Source organism: Protomyctophum parallelum, assembly GCF_964188405.1.
Source record: "Protomyctophum parallelum genome assembly, chromosome: 6".
In the NCBI taxonomy this organism is placed as follows: Eukaryota; Metazoa; Chordata; class Actinopteri; order Myctophiformes; family Myctophidae; genus Protomyctophum; species Protomyctophum parallelum.
Window position 1 is genome coordinate 30,255,858 of NC_139701.1, and position 24,183 is coordinate 30,280,040.

Sequence of the window (24,183 nt, forward strand, 5' to 3'; positions counted from 1 at the left end):
GATACAAAAGGCAAGGATGGGAGGGTAAAAAAGGAGAGGGACGGAAGGAGAACGAGAGTGGGTTGGGTGAATTCCTCTCACAGTTGCATGATAATTACCGATGTGTCAGTTATTGAAGACTGCTTTTCGTTATCAGCAATACACGCTTAGAGAGAGAGAGAGAGAGAGAGAGAGAGGGAGGTGCACACTGAGGAAGCATGGATAAGGCAATGGTGGTGTGGTGAGGTGTGAGGAAGCTGGGAGCAAGAGAGGAGAGGTGGAGGTTGTCTTTAACTGGGGGGGGGGGGGAATTATAGAGAGAAGGACTGAGCGAGACGTATACTGTACAGAGACAGGGACGGAAACATGGAGGGCAGAAAGGCGCAGAGAGAGAGAGAGAGAGAGAGAGAGAGAGAGAGAGAGAGAGAGAGAGAGAGAGAGAGAGAGAGAGAGAGAGAGAGGAGTGTGTTCCAACCTGGTCTGTGTGGTCCTGAGGGAAGCTCCACAGCACGGCTGGATCTAGAGGTAATTGACAGACAGCATTAATCAGCGGGTGAGAAACACACCGTCTTCGCTAGCTGCCTCAGAACACATACATATTAATGAGCAGGGTGGGGGCATGGGCGGCTGCTGAGAGTCAGCACACACACACACACACGAGAGAGAGGCTAGGAGCTCTAAATATGCAAATGTGTATTCTCCATGTAGATATGATAGGCTATATTATACAACACAGCGTGCGTTTCTCAGGAAATCATATCCACGCGTACGGAAATCAATACAACCGTTTATCCCTGCGTTGCTACTAGCCTAGCTGTGAGCGAGGCTCAAATGTTTATAGTGGGAAAAGGGGCTTTTTGGTGGCCTGTGGTTGTGATTTCTTTATTTCTTTCTTTAGAGGGAAGGACTACGGAATATTATGGAAATATTCCTTCTTTGTAAAAAAAAAAAGTGTGCTGCTGCTCAATTAACATATTCTTCATCGGTCTGTCAAAAAGCCTATGGGTTTTGGTTGGTTTTCAGCGTGGCCTTAAAAGGTATCTTCAGTGATTTCACTTAATTCAAATATCACTTTTATTTTGTTGTGATAATCCTCCGTACTATAGAGTGTTCTGACCATATAAGGAGTTCCTCCCCGTCCCCAGTTCACCCCTAGGGTAAAAAAAAAGCTTAGGTTTCGTTTTTGGCTAGAGTGCCCATCCTTCATCCAATCAGGATAGAGAGGGTCCTCCAATCATGATCGAGCGTAGTGTGCATGCCTTGGTGTGCATGCTGTTGGCCTGTTGCACGTCCCCCCCACTGAAGAGCGTGTGCATGTGCACATCTTGTTACCGCGGCGTACCAGGGGGTTTTCCAAATCACTGAATGCTCCTTTAAGTGTTACAGTAAAATGCCCCGTGTTTATTTACCCATCTGAAAAATGGAACCAAACAGACGCTCATTTCCATTTGGTTACATTTGGACAGTAAAATTTACACTTAGTGTATATTATTACTGTATATATCCCCACACCAGTATATGAAGCACCAATTTGGACAAAGCTAACATTTCCATTCATAAACATCTAGTTTACTAGCCTTAAATGTATCATTAATTTATCAACACCTCCTCCCCCAGCCAGAGTATCACCCACAAGAAGAGAGGAGGTCACAGTTGGTAACATGTGGTTGATTCACATGTTACCAACAGGTTACCAACAGGAACTCCCTCAAGTAAACTCCAGCCTGTTTGCATTTGGGATGTATGCTTGTGCAGCTGAAAGACAGCGGTCACCGAGCCATAGCCCTCTGAATGTAGGGGCCTCTGTTAAGACAGGGTTTCCGCGGCTCCAAGGTCACACTGTGACCTCAGCGTTGAGCTGGAGAGATGAGCTCTCACATGCCAAGTTCACCGTCATGGACATCAGCCATCCCCCACCCCCACCACCACCACCACCCATCTATCTAAACACATTTGGCTGAATATTATAACGGGACTGCTGCTGTGCCCGGGGGGTATCGCTATACTGAACATTAATATATGCATCTCAGATCAGAGAAAAATAGTAATTTTGAATAGGTTTAACACACATCTTTCAAGACTATTCAAGAGTCAGGGTAGTTCAAACAACATGTATGTATGTAACCCATTTTTTTTCACGCTTGACCTAAACATTTGCCCATAACCTATAGCAGTGGGCCTTCACAAGCGGCACCCACTGCTTCTCAGACAAACAACTTCAACGGAAACTGTAGTATAACTTTTATTCTGGCAGGGATTCAGCATGATAAAACAATAACAGCACGATCATTTCTAACCGCCTGGTCTCGTGGATGCCAGGGAGAGAGAGTGAGTGAGTGGGTGGGTGGGGGTGGGGTGACAGATGACAGGACACGGCAGCAGACAGAATCAAAGACGCCTTACATAATCCTGTTGGGTGATTTCACGGACCTCGTCTTGAAAAGAGCAGGCAACATTAAAAAGAGAGAGAAACAGTGCCCTCAGCTCTGTGTCCCAAAGACCAGTCCAACCTCAACGCCCCCCCGCACACCCCCCCCATTATGTTCTGCTAGAGTTAGGGCAATTTTCTGCCGATTTTCTGGGTGAGAGGATGGGAGAGAGAGAAAAAGAGAGAAAAAGAGTGTGAAGGAGATGGAAGGAGTTACAGACACAGAGAGAGAGAGAGAGAGAGAGAGAGAGAGAGAGAGAGAGAGAGAGAGAGAGAGAGAGAGAGAGGGAGGGGGTAAAGAAGGTAAAGGGGGAGGAAAGTAAAGGTAGCAAATCGAACGGGGAAAAAATAGAGATCATGTGAGAAGAGAAGGGAGAGGAACAGTCTATTGGGGCACAATATGTAATGCTAGAGAGGTTAGGGCCACGTTATAAGTGAACCTGGAAGAATGGATTGTGGCCACGTGTGACCACAATACACAAACACTAAGCCTGTCTGTGCTCTACTATAGACTCTGCAAGAGCTGCAGAAAGAGAGAGAGAGAGAGAGAGAGAGAGAGGGGGGGGGGGGGGGGGAAGGAGAGAGAATAGGGGAGGAGGTATAACAGAGCGCACCAACCATCTCAGCATCTCACACACCTCAGGATGTATGAGAAATTCAGAAACACTGTCTTCCCGTCTTACTCCACACTCTCGCTCACTCTTTTCCACTTCCCCATCCCGTTCTCTCCATCCCGCTCTACCTCCAACCTTTCCCCCCCCCCCCTCACACTTTTTCTCTTCACCTGCCAATCTTTTTCTCCGCTTGCTTCTCCACACAGCCCCCTCCTTTCACAGCTCTTTTTTGACTCTCTTTCTATTTCTCTCCAGCTCGCATACATCTCCCCAATGCTCCGTCTTGCTCGTTCATTCCTACACAATCTCTAAGCTTAGTTCTCGCACTCACTTCCTTCCATTGCTGCCTCTCTCTCTCCTCATACTACTCAACCTTTGTAGCCTCCTTTTTTTCTCTCCCTCGCTCTCAGTATCTCTTGCTATTCTCTTCTCCCGTTGCTCATCTCTCTCGTTCAACTTCATGGCATGCCACCCTCGCCTGCAGCCCTGCACGTTTCTCCCTACCGCTCTTGCGGCTGCTTGCCTACTGCTGCTGTATTGTGGAAGCGGTGGTTGGAGGCTATAGGAAGCCGGGGGCCCCGCCGCCCCGACCAGGGTGAGAGGGGGGGCTGGGGGGTCCCGGTTGTTCCAGGGCCTGAAGCATCTAAACCTCTGAGAGGTCACCATGACGGTCACAGTGACAGAACGTGTGCAGTGGTTAATCTGCCCCCCCCCCCCAGTCACATGCACACGTCAACGTATGCTCATGACCCCTATACATCTGACATGTACACGCAGACACACACACCACCAGAGGTACTTCAATCAACGGATGATAGATTTCACAGAATGTTTGAGATGTGGATGTGATATGCCACCATATATACTTTGTCCTGTCAGTGTCACATATAAGATGTTGGCATTCTGCAGGTAACTCACAATACATATCCCAATACAGAATACATGATGTGATGTATCCGGATACAATATATTTGCCAATATGACGCACAGACCAAACTGCCACAAGATAAAACAAAAAAGATCAATCAAATTTGCTACAGTTTGCACTGCCCTCTACGCCACCGCTCTCACTTTCCATCTCCCTCTACATTGCAGGATTTACCACTATAGGGTTGGGCTCAGTAATATACTAATACATTTTATTAACCACTTAAACCTATATACATTGTTGACAGGGGTCCCCCCAGGGGACTGCAATTGATTCCCTTTTTCCCCTCAACACCAAATCTCTTCTAAAAGTGACTAAAAGTATATTTTTGAGAACATGGGAATATGGGCACTCGCAATGCTGCTATAATTACTGACAGCAGTAGTCTTAATCACACTGACACTCGCACACAAAAGCAGATTTGGAAATTTGACTCAAATATATTACAGGCTCAGGCATCTTTTGATTTGTGTGTGTGTGTGTGTGTGTGTGTGTGTGTGTTAGCTTTGACCATTCCAAGCATTACCCGCCTCTCTTTAATATAATGAAAATTAAATTAAATTTCATTGAATACCCAAAATAGGGAGTCACGTAGTTCTAATAAACTATATGTTTTGGACGCAGGGTTAAGCCTGCCTGTTAAATCGCCTCCCCGTCCCAGACACGAACGGTATAGGCGATTCAAGACGTGTTTATTGTATCTCCCGAAGCTGACAGAATCTATAAAGAGCTGTTGCAAACTGTGTAGTAACAGTGTGCATGATGTGACACTGCTGACGGCCCTGAGTGACGAGAGGGAAAACGACCTCTGGTACATTTCACCCCTGCGTAGTGCAGACAGATCCGGCGGGTGTGAATTGAATTGAAATCACCTATCAGTGAGTTCAGATTCCTCTCTTCACACCCCACGATTGTGGCAGTGGTGGCGAGCAAACTGTGCTGGGCAAACTGCAGTGGCTGAGGCTGTGTGCCATCAGTTGGTGTTGGGGTGTGTGTGTGTGTGTGTGTGTGTGTGTGTGTGTGTGGTGGGATGAACCTACACACGCACACGTTTATTCGTCACAATTGTAACTGTGTGTAAATGTGCATGTGTGTTTACACAGAGCGATAGCAGGCAGAAGAGTCTAAGTACAGCGTGTCCATTGATCCCTGTGGACTTCAAGCATGGCTAACCTCCTGCAGACGCCGCGGGCAGAGGCAGACCCCCGAGCAGTGACACACACACACACGTGCGCGCACCACGCACAGGGGGAAGGGAATAGGGGAAAGAGGGAGCTGACAGTCACAAATCAATGTTTGGGTCGCTCCCGAGATGCCCGTCTTTAAAAGTCGATACGGTGAGCTTTGATAGGGGCTGAGAAGAAGGGAGGGGAGAGGTGCAGGAGTGTGTGTTGATAGCTTGGTGGAGTGTGTGAGTGTGTGTGTGTGTGTGTGTGTGTGTGTATGTGTGTATGTGTGGGGGGGGGGTTATACATGTGAGGGAGAGGGGTGGCTGGATGGATTTGGAGGCAGAAAGGGTGGTCACAGAGAAAGGGGAGGGGGTTAATAGGTGAGGGGTTGAGGGAGACAGGAGGAGGAAGGTGAGGATGAGGGGGGTTGGTGGGGGAGAGGCTACAGAGGAGAGGAGAGGGCGAATAGGTGAGGGGTTCTGGGAGCAGATGGGCGATGATGGGATGGGAGGGAGAAGATGGTGGAAAGGAGGGCAGGTAAATTATGCAAGGGAGGAAGGGGCGGAGCTGACACAACTTCCTACCCATGTTTTACTGAGAGATCGTCAAATGATCAAAACATTTGTATCTGGACTATGTACAGGAAGTGAGAGAGCCACACCTATTCTTGGGCTGATGCAGCGAAGATTATGCATCAACTCGTAACCACTTCAACCCTATACTGTATACTTTGTTGACCGAGGTCCCCCAGGGGTCTGTACTCGGCTCACTCTTTTCAGATCCTACTTATTCCCTCTGGTGTACACCAAATCTCTTCAGCGAAAATACCAGATCCAAAAGCTCAAGTTTGTAGATCTGCTATTTTTGCAAAAAATCCACCAGCTATTTTCACAGAATGTTTGCCTATTATACCATGTCCAGAATAGTGACACTAGGGTTCATGTGGTTAACTTTTGTGCACGAATAGATGCTTCTTTTACCGGTACTTACTACCTGATAAGGCTGGTAGAGGATGGAGCATCCAATGCTGCCGGCATGGCACCAGTGCGTCAGTAATCTACTGCTGCATGCAGTGAGTTAGGCAAGGTTTGGCTGCTATATCACAAAGAAAAAACAGCTGCTTCTCCTACTGTTGAATGACACAGGGCCATATGAAAATAGAAGTGACAAACAACAAGAAAAAGCATGTGCCATATGCAGACATACACCCACATTGCGAGTGAGGACTGTGGAGATGTGTGCAGTGTGTCTGTGAGTTCATCTCAGGGGCTCAACTGGAGAGGCTCTGAGGCATCACCATGTCTTTAAAAACTCTGGGAAATTTCAGGCAAAGACAAAAAAGACCCAAATCCACTGTGAATACACATTTAGATGAAGGCCCCTGGCCTATAATTCTCTATACTATGCGAATCAAACACAGACTTGAAGCCCTCATGGCCAGATGAATTCCAACCATGCAAGCGTTCTCAAGGCATAGAAAGTGCACTTTTTTCACCTTCTTCCATGAACTACTGAATGTGTGTTGTGAATAGGGGGCCTGTTTGTTAAGAAAGGCCAAATCCCATATGGTGAACAGCAGCTCTTCTGGTGAGAAGAGAGGCTGTGAAAGCCACCGGCAGCCCCTCTCCTCCATCCGAGCTCTGGAGATGAAGGCATGTAGCGCCTGCCTCTCCTTGTTCCTCCTTTCTCTCGCTCCCTTTGCCTCCTCTACTCCCCTCTTTCTTGGCCAGGGGTTAAACTGCTGCACTCTAACCTCCCTGGCAATGATTCCATTCACTCAGTGTCTCTCGCTCGCTCTCCCTCTCTCATCTCTAAGAGATTTATTTCACAGTATGTAGTGGTTGGGATTAAGGCCCCCCTCATATGCCCTGGGACAAAAGCATTGTCTTAGCATCGGCCCGTTCGCAGTTAACGGGAGGAAGCTAACGCTACTTAGCGTCCACAATGCGGGCATTGTGGGCATAGGGGCTGCACGGATCCCTGCCTCGGAGGCCGTCTAGACTTTGAGCTGGGGCCGATTGGAGGAATGGGGGGGGAGGAGGAGAAAATCCCATCAGCCAGTGGAGTGAAAGTTAACTAAGGTAACCTGCTGTGAACCTGATGAAGATGTCAAGCCAACATATGGCAAAAAATGTCCATTGTCAGAACAAGGAGTTTTCCATCCCCTTCGAGGGAGAGTTGGGTGCAGGAGGTGGTGGTGGTGGTGGTAGTAGTGGTGGTGGTGAGGGTTGGTTCTAGGAAAGGGATTTGCAGGGGGGGGGGGGCTGCAGAACCAAAAGGAAGGAACTGTGGTGGTCATCGTTTTACTTCTGGATCAGTAGCCTTATTCTGTCTGGGGGGAGGCCCAGCCCCTCCACTCACAATTAAAGGAGTAAGCAGATTAGCTGGGATATTTCAAAGGCCAGCAGAAAGAAAAACACACTCACAAACGTTTAAAAACGGGTCGGTTCTCCCCCCCCCCCCCCTCCTCTTGTGTGTTGTGTCCCCCCACTTCACCCATCCACTCCCAAATGGCACACCGCAAATAGTATTACATTTCATGCTGATTTAGTAAGCATAGATCTCAAGAAAAGGACAGTGTTCTTGACGATGTGGTCCTTAACTTCACTAATACAGATTGGTCACACTGTTGTTAACTGAAGATTGATAAACATAACAGCTAAGCTACTTGTACACTACAGCGTTTGACACAATGCAGGTTAGTTAAATGGAATCAATACGGAATCAGTGATTTTATTAAAACTAATGGAAGTGAAATTGGAAAAGACCAATGCACCACCAAAAGGCACTCACTCAATCAGAATACATTTCTCCATTTCCATTTTCCCACATTAAAAACATTTTTTTTTTTTTTTTTTTTAATAAACATATACATTACATTATGAAATAATGTTCCGAATCCCCCTCGGCCACTTGCAGTGCAACATAAAGACCTTAACTAAAAACACAGCATACGGTAAACAAAGAGGCAGTCCCTGTTTTATAGCCAGGGGAGATGCACCTACAGTATGAGCTTCAGGCAGTACTACTTGTCAACCAGTAGGTGTCCTTTAGACCCCAGGGTCAATATTTCTCAATGGAAGAGAAGGGAAACCCACTTCCAACCACTGCAGATGTGCTAGTTCATATATTATATTCCTATACTTAAAACAATGTTTTATTCATAAAAAGGTTCCAGGCTGCAGCTTTAATGTGCTTTATAAGACATGTACATTGCACAGAGAAATAACTCCAAAAGCTTGGCAATCGAGTGTACGTATATTACAAACGCTATAATAAAAAACAACATTTAAGGTAAAGGCTCCTTTTCTAGCCAGGGGACCAAAGACTGGACTTGGGGGGAGGGAGGAGGGGCTAGATCTGAAGAACACAAACAACATCCACAGCTTCACTGGGGGGAGAAAAAGGAGAGCGCTGCATGGAGATGATGTGACCCTATTAATGCCACATTAGTTGTTCCGTCTTCCCAGCTATCTGAGAAGAGAGGTTCAATAGGATTTGCGAGAGAAGGGGGCGAGAGAGAGAGAGAGAGAGAGAGAGAGAGAGAGGGGAGATGTGGAAGAGATACTGTCTCCAGGCTAGTTGGGATGCAACCCAATTTCACAGCTTCACGAATGAGCGGCACAACATATGGACGCAAGCTTTGTGACAGCCTCTGTGTATCACCACGTATCAGCGTTGATGTTCCCAGTCAGATTCCATACTGGTCCAACATTATGTCAAACACCGGCTCCGCATGACTGCATCTTCAACACAACACACAGACGGCCTGTTTGTTTCTCGGTGTGTACAGGATACAAGCAGTATCTCCGAAGACATACATTTAATGTCTCCAATCCCCCACACTTCCATCTAGCGCACTCTGCTCTAACAAGATGCTCATTGAATTCAGTGCTGCTTAATCATTTTCAATTTTGATATAGTTTACACTGCCATATTGTTGTGCTCAGGCTACAATGCACAGCTATTCATCTAAAGCATACCTTATAACTTGTGGAATACTGTAACTGATATTTTTATTCCCGTTTAGAGAAGGTACCGAGGGACTACAGTGTCTTGACAGCAATACTACTGTAACAGGCTAACAGTGATGGTTCCATCGTTGCAAATGCGCCAAATGAAAAGCCAACATATCTTGAGGTAATCATACATTTCTCTCCATATGGTCCAACCATCTGCACCAGTAAAAAAAATCTATAAAAACATAACAAATGAATAACTATATTATTAAGCTAATATGCATAAAAAGATGTGAAAATTACCTGCCCTGAGAGTTCAGTCTACTACATTACATTAGCTTTGACTTTACCAGTCTCTGAGGGTGAATTATGGGGGAAATGAGAGGGGTGGGTTTTTATGACTGGGCTAAAGGATTATTATTTTGGTTTTCCAATATGTCCTGGGGATTAACATTGGGTTTATTATTACTGGTCATGATTACACATTTTCCTAAATGGCCCAGTGCCATAGTGATCCCGCTTTGGACAAGTGGCAATTAGTTTTCCTGAATCTGGCCCAGATTAAATTCCTCGTTTAGGTCCAGCACTGACAAAGTCTAAGAACACCGGGGATGAGGTCATTTGCAATCTTTTATTGATGCTTTGAGGGGAGACTTACTTTTCTTGTCTTTGAGGTGGTGGCAGCACCATGATGACACTATGTATAGCACAGCAGCTCCTTGAGGTGCTGAGAGGATCGATCTCCGTCAATGTCATATGGCAACGGCACCCAGAGGCAGCAATGTGCTGCTGATGACACTGTAAAGCCTTGCCTTTGGCGTCTACATGCTCCGTGCCGTCGAGCTGTGATTTGAAGTTCACATGCAAAGGCTGACAGACAGACAGGCAGCCCTCAGTCAGTCAGTCAGTCAGTCAGTCTGTCTGTCTGTCTGTCAGTCAGTATTTCCACAGGGATGACAACACATCTGTATCTGTTAAAAGGATACAATAGTGTCTATTCCTCCACATTCACAAGAGCCTCAATAGGGTGTCGGATTGATGGGCGAAAACTCAGACGGACAAATATGGCAAAGACAAACCACACAAGCGCGAAAAAACAACAACATTTATTCAACCGACGCATGGGAAACATGGGAAGTTTGTCATCCTTGAAAACTGTACCATACCAGAGAAGAATGAGGAAAGCCCATGCATTCCTTAATATTCCAGAGCAGTTTAGAATGCATTTTCCTATTCTCTCTTCTACTGTAATAATAATATGTATAATGTATGTTGGGGCAAATATATAGTAGATGGCAATAAGGTTGGGCGGTACTTCGGTTTCACGGTTTAATTATATTGTTAAGGTTTCGTCCGTCAAAACCGTTTCACCTGACATGAGCGTTGGGTGGCCGTGATTATTGTTTAGGGAAGCAGTAGAGAATGGCAGCATCAAATAACACTAGTTTCCATGATCCATCCGTCCGATTTATCCGTCCGTCTGTGTCTGACTAAATTCTTGTGCCAGTTGATGTGCTCTCCACTCGCCCGCCTCCCCCTTCTCAGGTTGAGCGGAGTGAGAAGAAAATTAACGTGCACCATGACAGGCAACGCTGAAGCCAAACGGCACACAAGCGCTAAATAATAAGCAACCGTGTGCGCGCGCCCGTGTGTGTGTGTGTGTGCTGTATGGTTTACGTCAAGTGACAAAAAAACTTGTTGCCGTGGAATCATTGCTGTGGATCGCTATGAAACAGAGCTATGCTGTGGACAGTCACAGAACAGATTTGTTGCAGCTCAGCATTGCCAAAACATTCCTATCAGCAACTGGCCCACTCTCTGTCAGGCATTAACTAAACTCAGTGGATCATGCTGAAATAATCTGATGCGAGTTGTACAGCTGCGCCTCCACTTCCAATCTAGAATTAACTATACGTCGCCGTACTGTGGAGCGCGTGCAGAAAATAGCTGATCTACAAGCTTACAGCGCAGCGTCGAGTCGTCGTGCATTGTTTATGGATGCGTTCATGACTCATTTCTGTCACATCATAAGATACTAATCTAAGGGGTAAAAAAAGTCAGACTGTCAGACAGTGTTTCCAGACCTGAGCAGACAGCCGCTGACAGAAGAAGCTGTGTTTTAGACAGCTAGTGGATAGAAAAGAAGCTCCACCCCCGCGACAGGTTGGTGCGACGCATGATTATGAATCCCACCAACGTTCTGGGATAGACCCTGTCTGATTGGCTACCGGGCAGGCAGTTTTACTGAGGTTAAGGTTAGGTTTAAGCATAGTTTTACTGAGGTTAGGGTTAAGGTTAGGTTTAAGCATAGTTTTACTGAGGTTAGGTTTAGGCATAGTTGCAGAAACGAGAACTGTCAATCACAGCGACTACTGGCCAATTACAGTGGGGCTTTCCTAGAACTGCGGTGGGATCCATAATAAAGCTGCCGACACAGACAGATTCCCGGAAACGCTCTCCTCCACGGCAGTCAGCCGCGGGGGTGGAGCTTCTTTTCCATCTACCAGCTGTCTAAAAACCCGGAAAAGAAGCTGGGAGACAGCCGAAAACGTCCGCGGCTCCTTGGTAGATGTGGCTACAGCCAGACTCTGAGCAGGCAGCCAGACAACGCTGCTTGCCTGAGCCTGGGAGCTCACTACACTATGGTAGGCAGAGGGGGACAAGACAGGCGAACATGACTGACGTTACAATAGCGATAGACTGTAATAGCAGTCTCTGATTAACAAAATGAAATAATGCAAACGCATGGCTTGGCCACGTTAAAATTAATTTGACGGTAAAACCGGAAACTGCTGTGTTTTGGTCATAGTAAACCGGGGTTTTAAATTTAGCAAACCTTAGATGGCAATAAGGTTAAGGTAAAAAAAAGAGCCAGTTTGCTTCGTGGGTGTTTCTTTCATTCTTTAATGTGTGTTTTAGAGACTCTGAAGCAACCTATTTTGTTTGCTATTCACACAACATGAGATATACATCTGTACATAAACACAATCGAACATCATGTTCAGAGCGCTCTCTGTCTCTGACAAGCAAAACATACACCGGCTGGCAGACACTACAGCAACATGAATGGGCGCGCAAAGAAAAGTGATTAAAAGTAATTTGTTTCAATCCATCTATCCTGACCTGCTGCAAGCAACAGCCAGCCGAGTAGCGATGTCTTTCACCCCTCAAATATTAATTCAATGTGTATGTAGTTGTGCATTTCCAAAGTCCTGATCCACGTGCGTGTGTGTATGCATGTTCAGGTGAGATACTCTCCTTGTTTACGATACTAGTTAATTTCATTGGTCCAGGTTATTTAGTTAGGTGATATGAGACATATCGGTATAGATTTGACTGATAAAAACATCAAAGAAGCACTGATGACTGTCACATGCGTTCCACCTGTGACAAGAGTGACCCCATCACCACACACACACACACACACACACATTTTAGTCCTTAGTGTTAAGTAACCCTTGGATGGTGGGCATATTTCACAGGACAAAGTGTTTCAATCAACCTGTATACAATCACAACAATAGCATTCAGATAGTCTACTGTAGTACTGTACAATATGTACAATGAACCATGAACCATCGACTTGCGATTGCTAGCTATGGAAATGGAACAGTGCTGTCATTTTAACAGATTCAAATTATTATAATTTTTTGTCAACGGCAAACATTGGAGGAACCAAAGCCTTCTGTAATAGAGAAAACAGAGAAACCAACTAAGTCAATTATTGTCTAAACTTTACCAAGGACTGGTTGAGGCTTTCTCTAATACTCTAACAAAGACAAAATACAGTATGAAGTGGATCTTGAGGAAAACATGTACTCCAGTAAAACTGAATGTCATACAGAAATATAGAAATACATACAGAAATATCTATGTTGTAAAGAGAAAAAAAAAATCTGAAATCTTGCAAAAAACCTTATGCATCTAATTTGATACATAACATTTGTAGATGCACAGTGCACACCCGAGTTTGTTTTTGGGTTCGTTTCCCCAGCTTTGTATGTCTCTGGATCATGCATCACCTCATCATCACTTCAATTTCACATACAGTACATGTGAAAGGATCGCAATAGAAATAAGCTGGTGGCTTTACTGCATTTTATCCTTTGATAATTGTGTGATAATGTATGTATTTTACATGTTTATTGCGACTGTAGGTCGCAGATTACTATGAAAACCTGCAAAATCTGTCAGTGACAACGGCACGCCACCATATATGGCCGTCAGTCCATCACGCCTCGTGACACGCTCCAAATATGGCTTCTCCATATTTGACAATCACGACACTGACCTCATCAAACTCTGGAAAGCCATACATAGAGAAGACTGGATCATCACCTAGATCGGCATATATGGAGCCGGCCAGCAACACTACATCATTCCTCAAACCCTTAGATCTCCATATATGGAGCTGACATATTTCATTCACCACCTCTCCTTCCTCTTCAATGTCTCCTTTTTGACTGATACCTAGGCTGTCCATTTAAACTCTAGATGGGCCCGCCCCAAAGTTGTTAGTGCAGCCGCGCACAGCAGCCGGCGAAAACTAGAATTCTCAACAGGCCCGAGAATTAAGGCCCGGCCCTACCTGGGCCCTCATCAAACCCTGTACACTCAAGACACTGCCCCTGCTGCAACCTTTAGATCTCCATATATGGAGCTGACCTATTCTGACATTCCATTATGTTGATCTGACCTCATCAAACCCTGTACACTCAAGACACCGCCCGCGCTGCCATCCTTAGATCTCCATATATGGAGCTGACCTGTTCTGACATTTCATATGTTGATCTGATTATCATCTACTGTAAGTTATTACAAACATTTATTTTTAAAGATTGACTAGCGGAGCAAGTCCTAATAATGTCATGCTAGTGGTTGTCTTTCACATGTGGGGCTGAGGCAGTATGAAGGCAGTGAATGGAAATTAGTTTTGTTTTGCTTTCCACTACAAGGTTTCAGCGCCAGTTACATAGTCCAACAGATGACCGACGAAACATTGTGTGTGACTGGTCTGAAATCCGAAGCATGATATTGACTTGTGATATTGTTTCTATCTATCAGCAACAAACCATTTACAGTCTCGAAGAAAGGTTGGCTCGCTGTAATCCTTCTCCGTTTACACTGTCCCGCATTGCTGTTCCATGGCACCAGTCAGAAACGAAACACCACACCAATCCACTGTAGTGTCTTGTCTGTGTCATTACACATGTCAATATAGCTACAACAAACACAACCAGATGCCAATTCATTAATGGAGAGAAATAGCCCACACTTTGTCCACTGTCACCAGAAATGACAAAATGTCAGAGACAAATTTCGTCAAAGCATTATGTGAAACCATTGGGATGGATGAAAATAAACCCAGCACCAATGTTTACAATTCCTGGGCCATTTAAACAGAAGTGTTGCGTCAATGAGGTGACAAAAATGCTATGTTTGTGGCGTGGGCCAATGGAGTGAACAGAGATGGCACAACACTTTCTATCTCAATAGCTATGGATGGTGACCTTGTGGCCAACATATGGAGCAATTATTTCATGTTAATGTAACCGTAACATGTCTGAGAAAACTGAACATACCAAAATAGGCAGTTGTGCAAAATTGACAACTCATCTGTTGTTGCAAGGCTTGTGCACACACACAAAAGCCACAGCTCTATCCAATATGTCACCATAATCCGTCATTCACCATAGACAGTTGTCCGTGCTAGAACTGACCAACCAGCATGATCCTCATCATCGATGAGCATTTTGTTTTATTAAATCACAATGTAGTTCTAAGAAAATGTGAATTGGTAATTAACACTTCCCCCCATCCACGAGTTGCACAGGTTAATTGATTGTAGAACAGCTTCCCTCCCAATAACACGTTACACGAGTTACGTTTTCATTGTTTAATTCGCGTTTTTAATACGTTTTAAGATTTACAGGGTTTCCATCGGACAGAGTGGCATAGGCGACGTTTTGATGACGTCATCGAAAAAACATCCATCGCACTGCAAAGGGTTCTGGGAAATTGAGGCCCAATGCATTTCAATGGTTGCGGTGGCGCAAAGCGGGCACATTCCCCCTTCGTTCTGTTCTGCCACTTTGGATTATTTTTCAACACTACAAGCGATCACACCAATTTAAAGCGGATTTTCATGAAAAGGAACGATGATGTTGGCGCAGTCGTTCTTCAAAGGTTTAGTGAAATCCAGGCAGTGAACATGGCATTGGGATTTAATTAATTACCGCAGTCAAACTGTTAATGACTCAACAGAATGAATCAAGGATATTATTGACCTGCCTTTTTATGGCTGTTTTTATTTAGACAAGACAGTGTGGGCTGTAAATTCAGCGAGGTCAGAGACAAACACATGCAACACCGTTCTCCAGCTGGCTTCAAACCGGCAACATTGTGTTTATGTGAGCGACACCCTATTCAGTTAGCTGCCAGCACACCCCGGGAATACTGACCTGCCTGAATAAATAAATAAATAAAAAATCACATTAATAACTTCTTAAAATACACAATCAACATCCTCTGAGAATATCATGATAAAAACAAAATCTCTCAACGAGGAGAAGAGTGAGGCAGGTAAGGGAATTTAAGGGTGCACGTGGGTTATAAACTGAGAAAAGCATGCTCATTCCCTCTGGCCATGTGAAATAAGAGCATGCAGTGTTTATGTGTATGTGCTTGTGTGCGTGTATGCGTGTGCGCGCATGCGGCTGTGTGTGCACGGGTTTGTGTGATAACAAAGACCTCGTGGGTGAGTCACATGCTTTGCGATGACAAATGGTGAAGCAGCTCAGACCTTCACAAAGGCATCAAGATTGACCTACATTCCCTGCACTGAAAAATGGGACAGATCCCAAATTAAGGGCTGGTAGGCCTATACCGCTTGCACATAAACACCATCATATTCACAGTCAAATGCAGGGCATTGGGCGACGCAGCAGCAGATCTGATGGGAGAGAGATATGTCCCGAGGGCATGGCTGTTGACATATACAGTAAATAGTGTGGAGAGAGCCTGAAATGACAACACAGACAGTAGACCTGGGCCAATATCACTAATTCTGCTTGACTGGGGCTTGGCCATGATGCACAAATTAAGGTCTTAATGACATTTTTATGAAAGTGCAGTTGTTAGGACACCATACTACTATGCCTGTTGTTAAAACGAGGAAGCCATGTGCTCGTTTGCCCTTTAAGCACAGTCTAGTCTGTCTGCACGGCAGCGGTCGTGACGTGAGTGAACAACACCAACATACTCTCATGTCGGTCTGTCTGGTTGAAATGCTGGGATATAGGTCTATATAACTTTATGATACAAAACAGAACTATTAGTTGTCCAGTGTTCTTGATAACATTGCATGTTTAGTGACCATGCTGGTGATAACCAAACTGATTTAAAACGTATGTATCTACAAAGAAAGTTGCCACATTTTTTCTCTAATGTTTCGACACTGCTGTTTAACATATGGCTATAACATATTAGATGGGATGTTATTAGTCTTTCGCTGCTGTTAAATCTAGGCCTATAGGTCAGAGGTTTTAAAAATAAGGTCCATAGCATTTCAGGGGAGCCCTGACAGAATGAGAAAATACTTGATTCCGCTTGTATGGTATATATATATATAATATTACTTCAAGTGTATGTGTAAGACCAGCCATTACAGTCTAAATATAGCTATGGTTTTATGTGCACTAAATCATATGGGAAAACAGCCATATAGAGGTAAGTGGGGTGAAATCCCCAAGGATATGGTTCCCCGACTACCAGCTAATACTCCTAGAAATGTCAGGGAATGCCTAATCTACTACACTAAAATATAAATATTCATAAAGAGCAAAAATAGCCAATCTGTAAGCTGACAATTGCATCATGACGCGTTGTAGATCTTGTAATTTAAGATCTGCTATTTGGATAAAATACGTACCATAACCCTAAGGTACCTGAAATGACATGCCCAAAATAGGGAAGCCAAGTTGAGAGTGTAAAAATAGTCCCATGGGGCAATTTGTTAGAGTTGTGTTAACACTCAGGATTTTACTGTGTAGGCAAAAATCGCCATTGTTTTTATCAGCTTTTTTATGAAATCCCATTTACCAGACTTTGGCAGATTAATAGGAGCAAAGCTACAATAAAGCAGGAGTTAGGCTAATCCTGTTCATTTGTGGGCAAAACTAGGCCACATCGGCATTACATGCATATGAGCTGGCCAATCATTGTTCTCTTAAGTCAGGATAAGTGGCCTGTGTGTGTGTGTGTGTGTGTGTGCTTGCATCCATCCATACGTATGTGTGTGTAGGAGTGTGTGTTTGTGCCTGCGTACATTTGTGTGTGTGTGTGTGTGTGTGTGTGCGCACACGCCATCTGCTGTGCTGCTGACCTGTTAACATACATGCTGCTGGTCATCCATTCTCTACACACAGCAGGCCACCAGCTTATGACCATGATGACTCAAGTGTTTTTTGGACGTACACCAACAGAGCAAAAGCAGCCGTCATGGTGTTTTAACAATACCTGATATTCCCACAGCTCACTGGAATAATACACTAAACTGTCGATGGTAAGTACTGGTAGGGTATACTATAAATGTAGTCAAAAGTGCACGCACGCACGCACACACACACACACACACACACACACACACACACACACACACACACACACACACACACACACACACACACACACACACACACACACACACACACACACACACACACACACACACACACACACACACACACACACACACACACACACACACACACACACACACACACACACACAAATTCGGTGAGGCTGTGAGAGAGGGCAACTATTCTAAATTCATCAAAATAATCCACTTTTAAATTATTGATCGGGTCCCTAGAACTTTCCCCCACTTTTTTGCCATGCAAAGGCAAGTCTAAAAATAGCCAATGTATTGTGAGCACCAGTTCCTAGAAGTCTTTCCATGTTCTCCCACAGTCTGGCTGCATCAGTGAATTCAGATGAGGCTCCTGCAGCTCTCACAGCTTCTGTCTCTGCCTCTCTCTCACACTCACACGTCACGCACATAAATTCATGTGCATGTACACAGACACGGGCGCATGCCCACAAGCATGCAAGCTTGCTCTCACGTACACTATACAAAAATAATTAGACTAAATTATTATTTCACATAAGAATATTGTAATTTCTGATATTGTGAAAATGTGATATTGACTCTAAGTGCTAAGACAAGAGAGAAGTCCTGCATATACTAACTGGCCCTTCTTCATCAGTATAACATAGAAACCAGATGCAGAAATAACTAGAAATAGTGCTCCAGGTCAGCTTAACTTAGTTAGGTTATTGTCAGCCAGCAATGTTCAGATTTCACCAATCAGGATGGAATATGAAAAATCTAATGGTTCTGTCTTCATCACTTGGCTATAGAGATAATGTGTAGAGATTTGCATGATGCTTGGACAAAATTTGTAGGAGTAGGCCTAATGTAAAAAAAACATTTAGCTAAAACCGGCCTCCTGGTGGCGATATAATAGGGCAATGTTAAAAGGGTGGCATTTGTTCCTCAACGTAGTGTGAATGTGTGTGCAAAGTTTCACAGCAATTGGACGCCACGCCACGTTCATGATTTGCGACATTTTGTTCAAAACAGGCCACTCCTGCAAACTTTAGATCTTAGCCAATCAGGTTGGAATATAAAAGAATCAAACAAATCAGTCTTGATCACATGACTATAATAGAGATCGTTGAAAATCTGAAGCAGTAATAAAACCAAATGTTCTCCTTGTGGCACTATAAAAGGCTAGGCCTCGATCTCCTGCTCATACACATTTGAAACAGATCGTTGCAGTTAGGTAAAAAAAACCTGAATAGGCCTGTTATAGCGCCACCATGAGGCCGATTTGAAAAAGCTCAAATGGCATTTCTATCTTGGCCTAGTGAGAATGTGCGTGCAAAATTTCACGGATATCGCACGCTGTGTTTATGATTTGAGCCACTTTGGCGGTCCTGCAAACTTTGGAAGCCAATCTTAGGCAATCAGGATCATGGAATATGAAATATTAGAAAGACACGATTAGTTTAAATGGCTATAGAGATTGTGTACCGATTGGTTTGGAGAAAATCTGTAATAGTATTGCGCAAAAGAGCAAGGAGTATGGTGCAGAAGGAGAGGCCAACTCCAAAAAAAAAGAAAAAACTTTTCTCTCGGTTGATATCAATGAAAATGCGCTAGGGCATGTACACACGTCCTAGCAACCCGTCGGTTGTATAGTACTGCGACAATGGCCCCCAGAAGTCGGCATACCCCTACCGGAGTTAGGACCAAACACAACATAGTTTTTCCTCATCTCTAAGGCCTCCCATACATGAAATGGATTCTTGTATAAAAATATTTTACTGCAAAAGTGGTGAAATTGTTATTTAAAGTTATACACCTCAAACTAAAAATAAAGCCTGTCCGTCTGGTGGTTGAGGCACTTAAAGGCATGTAGATTCACAATGGAAGCTCTGAGAGGTTCAAAACTTGGCATACTTGAAGCCAGAACATACCTCTACATTCTAGAAAAGACTGAATGTCAATATCTGAATGTCAATATGAGATATAGTCATTTGAACACATACTTACATTAGGCGGAATTGTACATCTATGTAGATGTCTTCTCTACTTTGTAGTGACTCTGGTATGGATTGTCATAGCAACACATATGATGGCTTGTAGGAAAGGTGAGGTTCTACTGAATCCAGCAATACCAATTGTGTAAATGTAGCTTGCATAATCGTGGAGTTATGCCACAAAACATGTATGGTGTCCCAAATGGGGGGAAATAAAACTAATGAAATCTACAGTATCACATTAGTTTTATTTTTACTTTACTTATCAAGGGTGGGAAAACATAAACAAATCACTTGAGTAGAAGTCCCTAAAATGTATGAAATGTCTCAAACTTGAGAAATGAGAAATTGTGAACAAATAGATGCCGCTTCAATAGAGAAATATGCAAGCCTAGATTGGAACTACTAACTATTATTATGTTGCAGCACATGACCTGGATGTTCCCTCATCAAGCTCAAATCTCAATATTATCCTCATAAATATAAATAATCAAGTTATTCATTTCTGTTATTTGAGTTATTTGGTTACAGTCAAGTTATACTACAGTATTTGGCTCCACTTGCATCTTATTGCCTACAGTATGTGGCTTTCTTCATAAAATGACAGGTAAAATCATTTCACATATTTTGGAATGTGAAAAGATGAGATGAACCTTGTCAAATCAAGTAGCTATTTAGCTGACTGGAGTGGAGAGTGACCTAGCATTTAGTTCTCTTTAGTGTAACAGAGCCTACTGCCTGTCCAGTAGTCTACACTGACAATAGCAGAACCCTGCCCTGACACTATTTCACCAGAATGGAAAATAGACTTAATTAGTATCACTTGTAATATGGTTACTGCACATATACTATAGCCTAAAAATAGTGCGCGCAATGCACAACATAGATACTGTACAAATTCTGAAGTGTGTCTTTAAAATTTTACCAAAATGGAATATTGGATCCAAATCTTTGTATCATCTTTGCTAAACAGTTGGAAAAAGGCACGAAACAAGACCCATAATGTATAAAGCCCACGGCAGAAGACCTTCAACACATACTAACTGTTGTTCAACAGAGAGATGATGTTCATAAAACCCTGGCAAACCCAAATTCAATATACTCTCCTCTCCTCATCATATACTGTATCATGTTGAGAAAACTACTCCAGTAAGACCAGAGTGAGAGCATGCCGTCTCGTCAAGACTGAATAGGGTACAACATTGTTGAATAGGATACAACACTGTTTAACATACAAATATATTGTTTGATTTGTGGGAAGGCCAGCACAATTGATTGATTGATTGATGGATTTAATAGTTTATTAGACATAAATGGAAAAACAGCAACAGAGTACAGTCATACAATCAGTCCAAAAGGGATAGCACAAAAAAGTCCTTGCGGTCTTGTGCAATCAGTTCATAGACAAAACCAGGACTACTGGTCAGAGTACCAGAGACAGGCCTTCACATGCAGCATCAGAAAGATCGATGAAGTTGTACATCGGCTGCTCTCGTACCCAGATCTCTTTGCATATGATGACAAATATCATAAATGCTACCTAAAACACTAAATATCTAAACGAAATATAGCAGCTATAAAACAAAGAATTAGAACAGCAGACCAGTATATATGTCAAAGCTTTTATTAATCATAATCTCACTGAAGTAGTTAACATCTTTCTTTCAATAAATAAGAGTTATGACATACTGAAGACACTGGTCCATGGTTTTCTTCATCGATATATCTGCAGTTCTGGATTTTCTTGGAGATTTGCATCTTCTCTCATTGTGCCCATTTCCCATGGGCACACTTTTAGAGCATGCAACATCAGACTTTCCATGTTCTACAAATTATAATGCTGTATGTTTCCAGGGTTTGTATTTAGACAATATCATCTTCTTCCTCAGAGTTAGTGTCTTCAGTATGTCATCATAACAGTCAAGGAGTTTATATACCGTAAATGGAAATTGGTGCATTTACAGTATATAGAGCTTTTATCCAAAGCACTTTACATAGATTGTGCATTACATTCACACATTCAGTCACACACCGATGGCAGAGGAAACCATACAAGACACCGACCTGCACATCGGGATCAATTAGGGGTTCAGAGTCTAACTCTGTGGGAGCCCTGGATCGAACTGAGAATATGGTATGATATAGTACTACCGGTATATTGTTAGTTCACACTGAATTTTGTCTTGCGAACCTCACAGTTCTCCATCCAGCCGCTCTATTGGCCACTCTATCCCTGAGGCACTGCCGCCTCGGCATATTACCGGTATTATACTGTATATTGTATATTTGTCATCATACACAAACAGATCTGGGTACGAGAGGAGCAGATGATGTACAACTTCATCAACCTTTCTGATGCTGCATGAAGGACCATAAGTCTCTGGTACACATACCAGTACCAGCCATAATGGCTGTCAGATGTTCTGGTCTTGTACTGGCCTTCACACAAATGAAAAATCTCTTTGTATGTTAAACAATGTTGTATCAACCCTATTCAGTCTTCTTGATGAGACTGGTGCAGGCATGCTCTCACTCAACATTTGCAACTTGCTCATTACTGCAGCATATTGTCTGTATATAGAGCCACGGTTTTATGAACATCATCATCTCTCTGTTGAGCAACATTTAGTAAGATCATTTTAATTTTGAGTATCTGCCGATACCGATTTTTCCCCATCTGAAAATTATATTTTTATGCAACTCCTCCAATATCACAATAGTACAATATCCCAAATCACGGACAATATCCAGTCTAATATCATGATATGGATATCATATTGATACTAGGGATGTCCCAATCACATTTTTGTGCTCCTGATCTGATCATTTAAAAATGTCATGATCGGCCCCGATTTCCGATACACTTCACATTATAAGATCACATAAGATGCACATAGGTGGAGCCAAGTACTGTAGTATAAATTGACTGTAACCAAATAACTCAAATAACAGGAATTAATAACTTGATTATTTATATTTATGAGGATAATATTGAGATTTGAGCTTGATGAGGGAACAGGCTTTGGCCTTTGCTGCCCCAACCCTGTGGAATGCCCTCCCTAAGGCACTCAGAGATGCCCCTACCCTTCAAACCTTCAAATCCACCCTAAAAACCCACCTCTTCAAAATTGCCTTCCCTAGCTAACCCTTTTCACTGTCTTTTAATGTTCTTTAGCTTTTAGTGTTATTTTTCCTTTTTCTATTAAAGTTGTTTTTAATTTGTTGTTACCTCTGTAAACCCCCCCCATGTAAAGCGTCTTTGGGTACTCAGAAAAGCGCTATATAAGTTTGAGATATTATATTATTATTATTTAACATCCAGGTCATGTGCTGCAACATAATAATAGTTAGTAGTTCCACTGTAGGCTTGCATATTTCTCTATTGAAGCGGCATCTATTTCTTCACAATTTCTCATTTCTCAAGTTTGAGACATTTCATACATTTTAGGGACTTCTACTCAAGTGATTTTTTTATGTTTTCCCACCCTTGATAAGTGAAGTAAAAATAAAACTAATGTGATACTGTAGATTTCATTAGTTTTATTTCCCCCCGTTTGGGACACCATATATGTTTTGTGGCATAACTCCACGATTATGCAAGCTACATTTACACAATTGGTATTGCTGGATTCAGTAGAACCTCACCTTTCCTACAAGCCATCATATGTGTTGCTATGACAATCCATTCCAGAGTCACTACAAAGTAGAGAAGACATCTACATAGATGTACAATTCCGCCTACTGTAAGTATGTGTTCAAATGACTATATCTCATATTGACATTCAGATATTAACATTCAGTCTTTTCTAGAATGTAGAGGTAAGTTCTGGCTTCAAGTATGCCAAGTTTTGAACCTCTCAGAGCTTCCATTGTGAATCTACATGCCTTTAAGTGCCTCAACAACCAGACGGACAGGCTTTATTTTTAGTTTGAGGTGTATAACTTTAAATAACAATTTCACCACTTTTACAGTAAAATATTTTTATACAAGAATCCATTTCATGTATGGGAGGCCTTAGAGATGAGGAAAAACTATGTTTTGTTTGGTCCTAACTCCGGTAGGGGTATCTCGAAAACTAAAGCACTTTTTGACTGTTTGTTGCAGGACTAGTATTAGTTATGACGTGCCCACACGTAGTACGGTCTGAACCAGTTAATGAACAATATGCAAACGAATAAGAGAAGCACATGGTGCGTAGGTCCAGTAATGCACCAGTGATAGGAAAAGAACAACCAAACAACCAACCCATCCCCCTCTCCTCTATGTCAGTTTTATGTTAATAGACAACTGTACCATGGACAGATTCTCTCTCTGTCATTTCATGCCCCAACCCTGTGTCCATGCAGGCGCGCGTGTTTTGTGTGTGCGTGAGTCTTGTGGAGTGGTGGCACCTGGACAATCCCAATGACCTCCTCTCTTTCCCTGTAGGGCCCGTCTGCCCCTGTCACACTCATAACACATGATAGGGGGGAGAGAGAGCAACAGATGCAAAAGAGAAAA

General features: G+C 43.2%; 1 protein-coding gene across 4 annotated transcripts in view; it reads right to left on the bottom strand.

Annotated features, from left to right (window-relative positions):
* The window catches only part of dennd1b (DENN/MADD domain containing 1B), a 147,847-nt gene that overhangs the window by 114,044 nt on the left and 9,620 nt on the right, over positions 1-24,183 (bottom strand). For all 4 annotated transcript variants that reach the window (XM_083766410.1, XM_083766409.1, XM_083766408.1 and 1 more), the window contains exon 3: positions 455-498. In XM_083766410.1, coding sequence (XP_083622536.1) covers positions 455-498 — 44 coding nt within the window. The remainder of the gene's footprint in view (positions 1-454; positions 499-24,183) is intronic.